Raw genomic sequence first — 12,205 nt, forward strand, 5'->3', positions numbered from 1 at the left:
GGCGGGACTGCTGGGGCTACGCCGGGAGGGGACCAGGGGGACGGGACGGGAAGGGAAGGGAAGGGAAGGGAAGGGAAGGGAAGGGAAGGGAAGGGAAGGGTCCGCCGGGACGGTGCGGGCGCTTCTTCTCCTGAGCCTCTCCTGTCCCGTCACAAACACTGTAAAGGGAGCTTTACGGTGCTGCCTAATGCGGGATGAAAACCAAGGGTCCTAAACGCCAGGGCCAGGCTTTTCCCAGTGGGTGGTCTATTGTTGGCAAATGGGAATACGTGGTGTGATTTCGGCCGCACGGCACTGGAAAATACACACGGTGTGGGAACTTTCCAGTTGCCTGGCTTCCGAAACAGGAGGGACACCTTCCTTCCTAAGGCTGATACCGCACCAGTGTGTTCAGTGCTTTTTTGTTCAGCTAGCATCACCTTGCTGTGAAAACAAAGTTTGCAGGCATTGCCGCAACATACCTGCCTAAAACGTAAGTTAGTAAACGTTTGTGAAAAGAGTTAGAAGCTGAGGAACCCAGGATGAAACAGGTCCTCTAAGATCTAGAGGAAGACATTTCCTCTAATCCTACTAATAAGACTGCTTTCGCAAAACAGGTGTTTAAAAATATAATTTGTATCCACACAGAAGAACACTGCAAAAGAACTTGATCTTTGAAGGTCAACCTTTTCATTCTTTCAATCAATATCCCACTATTGTAATGTATTTTGTTTCTGGGTTTGCACAACAGAAGAGTGGTGCTTGTACCTGAGAAATCATGTTCAACTTCAGATGCATCCAGAAGTTACTACAGTACCTGAAATTTTTTATTTTTTTACTGATCGAGAACACCTTCTGTATATTTTCTCGACCCAAAAAAAGTTTTGCTGGTGAAATAGTACTTATTACTGGCTCTGCAAATGGGATTGGAAGGCAGGTTGCCATAAAATTGGCTCCTTTGGGAGTAACCTTGGTTCTTTGGGACATCGATGATGAAGGTAACAAAGAAACAAGCAGATTAGCCCAACAAAATGGAGCCAACCGGGTGTTTGTCTACCACTGTGACTGCAGCAGTAGGGAGGATGTCTATGAACAGGCAGACAAGGTAAGATCTGCATTTTTGCTTCTTTTCAGTAGAATACCCTATTGAATTTATTGGTTTTTTAGAAACCGTACTTTTCCCTAGAGGGAAGTAATCATGTAGGGCAATGTCTTTCTCCTTTTGAATAGTTTCTAGATGGAACTTAAACTATGGTTGCAACAAAGTAACTGGGTTTAATCAGTTTTGCTGAGATTTAACCATTTCTATTCTTCATTGTGAAATGGGAATGTTTAGATTAAGAGTATGGTAAAACATATACTAATCTATTTAGGCTTTATAATTTCTTTAAGATGTCAATAAATAATTTTAAAAGAAAAGAACAATCAATGGATACTGTAAAAGGGGGATCCTTTCCTTTGCCTATTTGTTTAGGAACCTGTAGTTCTTCAAGGGTGATGTGGGATGCAATGTTTTCAGACATGTCAATAGGATGTGGCTGGTCTCCAGTCAAATTGATGATTCAGCTTCAGTTCCTTTTTTAATTAATGCAGGTGGAAAAAAAAGTAAAGAAGAGCTCCATTTTCAATGAAACTCTTCTGCTGTGCTGACCTATGCTTTGCAAACTATTACCTTATTATTATTATTATTGTCAGAGTTCAGAAATTGGACATTGAATTAACATGATTAATTTTTACTTTTCCTTAAACTGCCTGAAAATGCTCCTCAGTGTAACTTCATTTATAATCTAGTTAGTCCCTCAGCCACTTCATCCAAGTGTGAACTTCTGTTGAATTCCCGATGTATGTGCTTATATACATGACAGTCAAGTCACATCTTTCACATTCTGTGTCTGAAGGCACACATCAAAGAAATTAGCTAAATTATTTTATGATGTGAATGCTGATAGGTTGTTTCAGAATAAACTTGAAATGTAATATTAATCTTCTATGAGTTGTGGATGGAAAGGTGGGGACATGGAGGGGCTCAGCTCTTTGTTTTGTGGTTGTTGTTTTTAATTTTAACTAAAGCAGATTAAGCCTTTCTGAGCAAGGTTATGAACGTTTGAAACACCTTTTTTCCTCGAGAAATGTTCTTGAGGAAAAGTACTTCTAAAAGGTAGGTTGGATTCAGGATCTGTAAGTATCTGGAACTGCAATTCTCATGCTTGCAAATCAGCAAGGGTTTCTCTTACCTGTACTCGTAAGTAGCATGTGGGCCACAGCTCACTCACACTGCAGAGCAAAAAAATGAACATTTCAAAATTACTTGTTTGCTCTTATTTTAGCGGAGTCTCAAAAGATTTATTTTGTGCCCCCCAGTAATTTCCAATCTCCAAACACATTAAACAAATCAGCCACAGGCCTCCAGCCTGCTGAATGTGCTGTGCCCAAATTGGCAAACACTGTTCTGAAGTGCACAGACTGACCTGCCAACAGAAACTTAAGGAGCAATTCAAAGTTTAAAAATTGCTGTTAAGGTGTCAAATTATTGTTAACAACATCAACATATTGACAGCTATTTGCATGTATTGTTCAGTCCTGGCGGAGGCAGAAATTTTCTTAGATGAAGAGTTTTACAGCAATGAGCCTCCTCTACTCTTGGGAATACCTGAAAATTTTTGATTGGTAATTTGAAAAGCCTTGATCTTGGACACAGAAGAGAAAGCAATAGCAAGAAAGTTAAATTAACTGGTTTTATTTGGTATACTCACTGCCAAAAAGCATAAGTATTTTCCCATAATATAACTTTTGTTTCTAGGGAAAAAGAAAAGACCACTGAAGTCTCTAAAAAAGAAGTTTTAGAACAAACTGGTCTAGTGGACAACAACTAATTTTCAGGAACAAGCGGTGTCCACCTGGAAATTCTGAAGGAAATCAGACATGGATCTGGTGGCTAGAAATGCAGAGTGTGTGTTTTGCTATAACAGATGATCAAGGAACAAAGCATAGTAAATGTGCCAGTCTTAAAGGGAACTTGAAAGGACCCAAACACACTATGAATTGGTCTTACAGAAAACTAGTAGAAACAATGTTAACAGAAGAATTAACAGGAACATAAAAAAATACATAATGTAGAATAATCAGCTTGACTTTTTCTAAATGGAAGCCAAGCTTCACACGTATTTTGTAGTAGTGAGTAAACAGGACAACCAATGCCATGGTAAATAAAATGCTGCTATTGGTGAAGAGATGTTGTAATGTTAAGAAAAAGAGGATCATCATATGGACTGACACAACAGTTAAAAGAGTGGGGAGAAAGTACAGATGTGTTCCTCAAAGGAAGAATTGAATATTCCTGCCATACTGAACAGTGTCTAGATTTGCATTCATTTATGCAGGTGGAAAAGTGCAAGTATCTGAGCCCTACTTGTCAATGAGGAGGCCTAAACTTGGAACAGCTGGAGGAATACCAAACAAATCTTCACTGAATGCTAAGACTCCCTGAGAGAGCCAAAGGAAGGTCAGATGTTGGGGCACCAGATCCAATCACCTGTTTCCAAATTTCCAGGCAGCAGCACATGTCAGATTTTAACATTTTTGTAGTCATAATACAGTTTTTGAGACCCCAGATAATCATCCACCTTTAGCAGAGAAATCTGTGAGACTAATTCTTCATAATATAAGTAAATCTTGGCCATCTGCTTTGATATAAATCCAAATCATGGCACAAAATCTTTTGAAAACAAACCAAAATGGAGCTAATATTGATTTTATCTATCTATTTTATGGTAGATGCTGTTGTGTTCAGAGGATTGGTATCCCCCAGTTACCTGAGCTAATTATTTCTAGATCAGTAGCAATTATATAAAAAAGGGGTTGAGCAGGCTTGCCAGAGGAATGCAGGTTCTCACAATACCAAAAATAGGGGACTGGAAATATCCTGATTGCAGTTAAAGTGTGCTCACGGTGCACACTAAAGCTTCATAACATTTACCTTTGGTTTTTGTGGAAGCCAAAAGTATTCTGGAGTTCAGGGAGTAGTTAGACAAAATTGGGGAGGGGGGCAGCGTGGAAAATCACTGGGATATATTAAAGACAATGATATAGATATCTTATACCTCTTAAAAGATTCTAAGTTGCAGCATGTGAAAAGCTGAGCACACAGGAGACCTTAGAGACCAAGTCCTTTTTTCATTGCTTTCCACCATGAGACAAGGGCTGGGGGACTAGATGGGCCTTTGATATGATGCAATACAACAGTTCTTGCAGACTTATGTTTTCATACATATCAATTATTGCAAATATTTCTAAATATTTTCATAAACGAAGCACAAAAGCCAAGGATACTTTCTAAAGCTTTCTGTTTATCCTACTGATTTTTATTCAGGTTAGAAAAGAAGTTGGGGATGTTACTATTCTAATCAATAACGCTGGCATACTGATTGGGAAAAAGTTCTGTGACCTTACAGATGAAGATTTTGAAAAGACCTTCAGAATCAACTTCTTTGCTCAAGTCTGGGTAAAGTTTTTGTGGGTTTTTTTACTCCTGAATGACCAGAAGTACAGACAAGTATTTTGGTGAGGAAACCACAGTGGTGACATCTACCTTAAAAACTCAGCTTGGAATAGGAATCTTGATTGGGGGAATATAACTTTTTATGATCATCCTGTAACTGGAGACAGTCTCCCCAGGATGTGTCAGTAATGTTAACACAAACCTGCCTGGGTACTCTGGTAAATCAAAGTTTGTGCAGCTGTATCATAAAACATGCCCTACCTGTAAGAGCTGCAGTTGAAGGGAGTGCTGACATGATGGCATGTGACTTCCCTGCTCCTGATGTTTCCTGGCATCTAAAGGCTTTGTCTGAGAGATTTGCAGCATTCAGGGAGACACAACCATGGTTTACTGGCAGACTTAGCAGTGTTACATTTAGAGTTGGACTCAATGATTTTAAAGGTCTCTTCCAGCCTAAATGGTTCCATGATTTTATGCTGCACATGTTGGTCTTCAGGCTGTGCTTTCATTCCTAGTCACCATCTGATTGAAGTACACAGAAAACTAATCTGGCTAGTAAGAGTTTGTTTTGGTGTTTTTACCTCTGAAGAAGTTTGCAGTTATTTGGGGTCTCAGTAGATTTAGGAGGGGTTTTTTTGTGAGAGTGTGTATTGCCCCCTCTTGCACTTTTTGTTTATATGCCTGAGTGAAGAGCCTGCATCAGGAACAATATAGCATTGCAACTCCTTTGTTAAAAGGCAGTTCTCAATGGAAAATCATTGCTAATAGAAATCGTCTAAATATTCCCCAGCCACAATGCATCATTCTTCCAAATACTTGAGGAAAACGGGCTGGGAGAGGTGCCCCCCCTGACAGGGGGAAAGCCAGGGCAGGAGGATAGTGATGTAGTAGGCACTCACATCTGAAGTCTAATAAGATTCTTCAGATATTAAAAAAAGAATTGTTACTGCTCTGGTCTCTTTTTCTTATCTCCCCTTTTGTAAAACACTAGCATTCTTCCCAGCTAGCAACACCCACAGTGGTGTCCTGGAGTGCTGGAATTGTCAGCCAGTTCAGCTTGTAACAAAAAGGGCCCACAGAGAGCTGAACTCTCCCTAATGTGTTGACTTCTAGCTCCCTCTTGTGTACCAAACCTCTGGCAACAGAAAAATTGTGAGGAACCAGGAAAGCAGAGAAAATACAAACTTTGCTGCTTTTAATAAGATGATTTTAATGTTGTTAGATCTTCAGACAGAGGGCAGTCATTCAATGAAATGTTGTCTCTCATTCAAAAATTGTTACAGAGATAAAATGTTGCTTGGGCTTCCTTTATACTGAAGACCCAGAAAGCAAGTCAGGTTGTACTGCCTAATTTAGAATGAAACATTTTTGTTATGCCTATATAAATATTTTTAAATAAATATATTTTAAATATATTTATTTATAAATAAATAAATTTTTAAATAAATATATTTATATTCTTTTAGACTTGCAAGGCCTTCCTTCCGGCCATGGTGGCCTGTAACCGTGGGCACCTGGTTAGCACAGCCAGTGGAGCTGGATTGCTGGGACTCTACAGGGCGTCAGGTAATTATTGTCAGCTGCCATTACAAATTAGACGTACATACCAATCACTTTTCTTGGATACCTCATAAGTGCTTGGGTTAAGCAGGCTGTACTGACAAGAGCCTGTGGTTGCCAAAGGTGATGGCTGACACAAACCTGCTAACACTGCAGTGTGGTGGTGTCGATGCCTGAGCAGCACAGGGAGCTCTCTGCAGATTTTACACTCTGGCTGCAGACTGTGTTTACTCCATGTAAGAAGGACAATTCAGCTCATTCACGTGCAGTGGGAGGGAGCCCTGCATACAGGTTGTCTAATGCTTTCTCAAGACAGCTTTTCTGCAGGAGAATGTTCAGAGACCTGAGACACGCAGGGGTTACACCTGGAACTACACACTCAGTTGGAATACAGTTTTTCAAGTGCAGAAGTCATTTTGGCAGATTTTTCAATAAAATGAATTTGAATAAAGTTTGGTTTAAGCTGTTTAAAGCTCAGTATTCTCAGTTGTTTCCTCAGGAAAGCAGTCTGCTAGTCCAGCCTATTTCATCACTCTGGGTCTGCTGCTCAGTCTCTCCTCAAGCCTCTCTTACATGATTGTATCTCTGAGGTCACCCTATGAGAACTTGAATAAGCTCATTTGCCTATATCTTTCTATAGATATATAAATGCACAGAAAAAAAAAAAAAAACACTTCCTCTGAAAAGGATTCATTTTATCCTTAGGCAACTGTGCATTATTAATGGAAAGAGCCATCAATCTCCAGAGTTAGGATCACCAATATGCTTTAAATACTAATTACAAGACTGCTAATGATAGAACTAAATAATATTGCAGCTTAAATAGTATTACAAATAACTTGGTTCTGTATATAGCTTTTACTGTGGTGCTTTTACATTTCTGGTTATTTCTCTTTTCTTCACTTTCTAGATTACTGTGCAAGTAAAAGCGCAATCATTGGAATGATGGAAACCATAAATTCAGAACTGTATCACGGAGGAAAACATGGCATTAAAACCACAATCATTTGCCCTTATTTTATTAGTACTAGGTTAAGCAAAGGCTTCAAAAGCGCGTAAGTAAAGCTTGGATTTGTACTATTTCATATGCAAAAAAATTAATTGCCTCTCACTGGGTATATCATATTCAGGTTTTGGTTGGTTGACAATTTTCAATTCAGTATTTTTGTCCCATTGGCACAAACAACTATGTTTTTTGATATAAAGAAATGCAAGTCTTGCATACAGTAAATAAGAAGGACTGCATAGTGACCTCACAGTCAAGGAACAGTTGGGGGTACACAGCAGTATTCAATGGCCGAGGGAACCTTATTTCTCAGGAGGGAGCTGATGTTCTCTGCCCCAAATAATTTGGGCAGTGTAATTACAGTTATGCCTCTCAGGATAGCCATGACCTGTCCTTACTAACTGTGCCCCGCTGTCTGTACTGGCAGGTACTGTACTTCTGAGTGAGAGCAGCTGTGGTGATGGTATCTGGTGCATGGCTCTGTGGCTGCAGTGATGGGAGAGGCTGCAAGCACTGAATGAGCCATTGCAGGAGTGCAGTATCAGTGCTCTTGGTTTTTCAGTGCTCTGCTCCTGCTTGCACCATTCATCATCATGAATGAATGATGCAAGCATATGTACGTAGAGCAGAGCCCTTCTCCTGGCTGGTGACAAACCTGGTCCTGGTCTATTTAGCTGTCACCTCAGCATTTACAGCAGAAAAGGACCAGTGGAGAGCAATGATGCATAGAACAGCACACAGTATGGCAGTGCTTGGAGGTTTCCAAAGCTGAAATCAATGTGGGCATCAACTTCATTGTGGTCAGCTTACAAAAAAAGTCATTAAATTCACGACATCATCAAAGTGTTTTCAATTTATTTTGATGATAGCAGTGACAAAAAGATTTGGAGTTTCCTTTTCAAGACTAGTTGAGGGGAAGGGGGGTAATGCATAAATTATTTCATTATGTATGTGTGTATATTTATCTCAAAAGTAAAGTTTTATAATTTCATAACGTGTTTTTCTTGTTTTACAGAAAACCCTTTTTGTTTCCTGTTTATTATCCAGAGTATGCAGCCAGCAGGATTGTGGATGCTATTAAAAAGGAAAAATTTTATCTGATCATGCCTCCAGCTGTATACATATTTGGTCTCAAAATGTAAGCATGTGACTTGTCTTCTAGCATCACCTTCTTTCCTTTGCCATATGCCTGTAAAATCATCAGGAAAGTTTAGTTGAAACAGTCCTTTAGTTAATATTTCTGCAGTCAATCCAGTTACATGTACCCAATTTTAAAGAAACAATGGGTTTGATTTTTTAATAATCTAGGTGAATAACATTCCTCTGGCCTCTTCTGTCTCTAAGAAATGTTTTGAGCCGCAGTGGGGTATAGAAACTTCAGAAATTTTCCTGAGATGGTACACTGGGAGCAATGCCTGGTCTAGCACTGTCTGGTTCCAGTCTCTGCCACCACTGCAGGCTGGGCTTTCACAAAATGTCTTGGTCTGACATTCATTTTACCAATTTATAACATTGAAGTGCCAAATGTGTTGCTGACAAACATTAGAAGTATTGAGCATGTATAATGTATTTGTCATTTCTTTGTTTATAGAGTACCTCTCCTGAAAAAAAGAAAAAAAAAAAAGGGGTTAATTCAATGTTTGTCTCATCAGTTTTGTTCCTAGGAAAGTAGTGCTATTCCTTGAGTCTTACATTAAGTTCCCTGAAAGCATGGACGAAGCTTATGGTTGGAAGAAGAAGAATTGAAACCAGAAGTATTCTGAAGACCTCAAGTGCCATCCAATTGAATATCTGCAGTAAAAAATCATTATAAATCATATTTATTCCTTAACAAAAACATTACTTCTTTTATGCTATTTTACATTGGTCAGCATGCCATTTAATTCTTCACAACTGTCTTTTAAGTCTTTATGTTTGGCAGTTTTCTGAGAAATTTTTGAAAAATCACTAAAATTTAAAATGAAATAGGTATTATGTTGAGTGATCAAGCAACAACTTTGCATGTACTGTACTGTCTTCAGACTGAAACTTCAATGAGATAACCTGTTAGCGTGGAACACAATTCTGTTGTAAATCCTGGGAAAAGAAAGACAGGAGGAATACCTCATGTATTCTTGGAAAATTACGGTTGAAATCTCTCATTGTATTTGGAGAGAAGTCACACCCATGTTCTTCAACTGTCTTCAAATGAAATTACAACCTAAAGGTCCTAAAGAAAAAAAAAATCCCCAATGGCAGAAGTTTGGAGATTAGTTACACAAAATATATGCTGGTACTTCATCGATAAAAATCAATCCTCATGTAATTTTTCAGAAAATGCTAACCTAAAATGTTCATAATTGGCTTAATTTTAAAATAAACAAATAAACTGCATAGCAGAATAGAGAATCTACAAAGCCTTGTTTATAAAACCCTAAGGAATTACAGAAGACATTTAACAGTCATCTATTGACCATGTTTGCAATCATAATTCAATCGTGCTTAACTAAACTCATACTTACAAGCTCCCAGATATAAATAGTTATAAGATTACACACTATCGAAATCCCTGTGTTTCCAAAGTATGCTTGCATTCATAACGTTCTTTCACGTACCAGTAGATATTACAGGGAAACTTTTCTCTGAGAAAAGGAAAAAGCTATCTGAAGTTTGGCTCTTTGGAAAGCAAGATTTATTGATTTATACTGTTTAAAACTCTAGAGATGATGAGTAATTAAATATTATTTTCTTCTTATAAATGAGACAGCAAAGTCTAAATTGCTTCCTGCAAATACCAATCATTTTCTCAATTGCAGGCAAATATGTTGAGTATTGGGATTCCCTTGTTCTGCATGAATGTTACAATTTGGCTCTAGATCTATGATCATTTTTAGGTATGATTACAGGAGTCAATGCAAATTGACATGACATTATGTTTGTGAATATATTGTGGCCTTGAACATCTTAATGCATAATTTTATTGCTGGTGCTGTAGAGTTTAAGAGCAGGGCTCATGAGGTGAAAAAAAAGTTTTTTTAAATTATTTGTGAAACAAGACTCCCACTTGAAGAAGTGTCACATGCTAGTGACATTAAGATATAGTAGACTATCCATCATTTAAGTGTTAAAGATTTCAGGATCAAATATTTGCAGGCAAGGAGCTCTTTGTAAGGGCTCACTTTTCAGGATGTCTTTCTTGTTTTCAGTTTTTTAACTAAAGTATATCAACCTTACCACCTACATCTGCAGTTTTAAGTTCACCAACCATACAGGCAGGACATGAGTAGGTTAAAAATAATGTCAAGGAAATAATACCCTATTTTCTAAGCTATGTTTCACCTACCCTGCACAGCCACCCTGCAAAACCTTATTCTGTACTGCTGCAACCTCAGCCAAGGGCACTTTTGGCTCCATATTCTTTTCAGGCTAATCTGCTTGTCTCAAGAAGGAATTTGTAAAGCTTATACTTTCTAAGTCTCACAGTGATCTGTTAGATCTTCTTATCCATCCTAGAAATCAGTAACTCACTCTTTTTCGTGAAAGTACCAGGAAAATAGTTTCAGGGTTTGGGGTTGGTTGGTGGTGTTTCGGGGGAGTAGTTTCTCTTTTTTGTATAGAAAAGAAGTGTGATAGATCCAGTAACACAATTCTAAAACTATAAGCCAAAACCTTCCTATTAAAGCTCAGAAGATGCATTTGAATGGTGTTCCTGTTTTTTAATAGAAAATTATCTTCATATTTTGAAATATAGTGTGCAGCTTAAGAAATTTCTCAGAGAATTGTGTCCTGTCTTTCTTTGAGGCTTTCATCTTATTTGTAATTCCTCCATGACAAAAGCATTTTTACAGGAGCAATTGTTACTATAGAAGCGGCAAATGAGACTGAAATACAGTTTATCTTAATTTTTTTCTCTTTTTTCCTCACTCCTTGTTCTCTCCAAAACTGATGAAGAAAGGCCTGTGTTGCTGCACCAATCGTGACATAATCTGTGATGTCAGTTTCTTGCTTTTGTTTTATGCCCATTGGTACAGCATAGCTCTTCAGAGCACATTTTTCATATAAAGGAAGTTGTAGTACTGAGTATCTTATGAAGGATATTAATCATATCCAAATTATAAGCATTTTGAGAAAGAAAGGTTTGAAATATTCTGGGTCTGTTTTGTAATCTAAATCTTTGAATAAACCTTAGAAGCAATGATATGCAACTTTGATTGCTCATTCATTTCATTCTTCTACATTACTTAGTTCCTCTTTTACTTCAGAGCTTAATGTTTCCACCCAAATTCATTATGTGTTCCCTGTAAGCCATTATTACCGGTTTTCATAGATGCTTAAGTTCTTCATTTATATACCTAAGCATGTAATAAAAGCCCAGAGACACTGAGATGCAATTTGCAGAAAATCATTAAAAACACCTGGACTTGCCCAGAAATTTTGATAGCGTGTTCTGCTTTATCACCTGAATTGGAACTGTCCCATTAAATTTGGAAACATTGTCATAAAAACCTCCGTCTTTCTAAAGGCCTGATCATCCTCTATTATTTAAAGGCTTTTATAGAAGACACTCTAAGAATACTCAAAGCTAATTTGAGGCTAGTTTCATATGCTAAAATGAAAAACGTATTTCCAAATCCTGCAATATTTGAAGTCTTTTTCATGAGTAACTTGTATTTTCTCAGCCTGTCTCTGGAAAGATGTTCAGTTCACAGTTCCCACAGATTACGGGATAATTGTGGAGAGAGATTTGGCACTGGAAATCAGGAAATTCCCTGTTTCTCTGTCACTACCTTTGTCTTTGACCTTACTTGTACCCTGATAAACAAAAAAATATAGTGAAAGCTGCATAAACTATCTGTAAGTGTACTGTTCCTGTCTTTCATAATTACCTGTGCTGGGAAAAGGAAGGCTTCAAGCTTATATAATTTTTCATGGTAACTAGAAAAAGAATTTCCATCTCTTTACTTTTACACCTAGAGAAATGTTATTACTTTCTATATTGCCTCATGATTTTCAATATTTCACATAATTTCATGAGGAAGAAAGATCTGAATCAATCCAAAGAGCCCCGCTGTTAACAGATGAAAATTCTACATTGATTACTACTATGGATTTTTCTAGTTTCTTTCTGCAGTCAATACAATGCCTCTGTTCAATACTTCGGATTCTTCCAGATGCTACAGACT

At 37.8% G+C, this 12,205-nt stretch overlaps 1 protein-coding gene across 1 annotated transcript; it reads left to right on the forward strand.

Annotated features, from left to right (window-relative positions):
• Positions 1–519: 519 nt before the first annotated feature.
• On the forward strand, positions 520–11,841 carry LOC136301943 (epidermal retinol dehydrogenase 2-like). Its single transcript, XM_066205202.1, has 6 exons — positions 520–1,084; positions 4,349–4,480; positions 5,944–6,043; positions 6,948–7,092; positions 8,059–8,181; positions 8,696–11,841. Exons 1-6 carry the CDS (start codon positions 758–760, stop codon positions 8,787–8,789), a joined length of 921 nt encoding a protein of 306 aa, XP_066061299.1. The 5' UTR covers positions 520–757; the 3' UTR covers positions 8,790–11,841.
• The last annotated feature ends 364 nt before the right edge of the window (positions 11,842–12,205 follow it).

This window comes from Chamaea fasciata, unplaced genomic scaffold, assembly GCF_029207755.1.
Source record: "Chamaea fasciata isolate MVZ Bird 193981 ecotype frontalis unplaced genomic scaffold, bChaFas1.0.hap1 SCAF_1, whole genome shotgun sequence".
In the NCBI taxonomy this organism is placed as follows: Eukaryota; Metazoa; Chordata; class Aves; order Passeriformes; family Sylviidae; genus Chamaea; species Chamaea fasciata.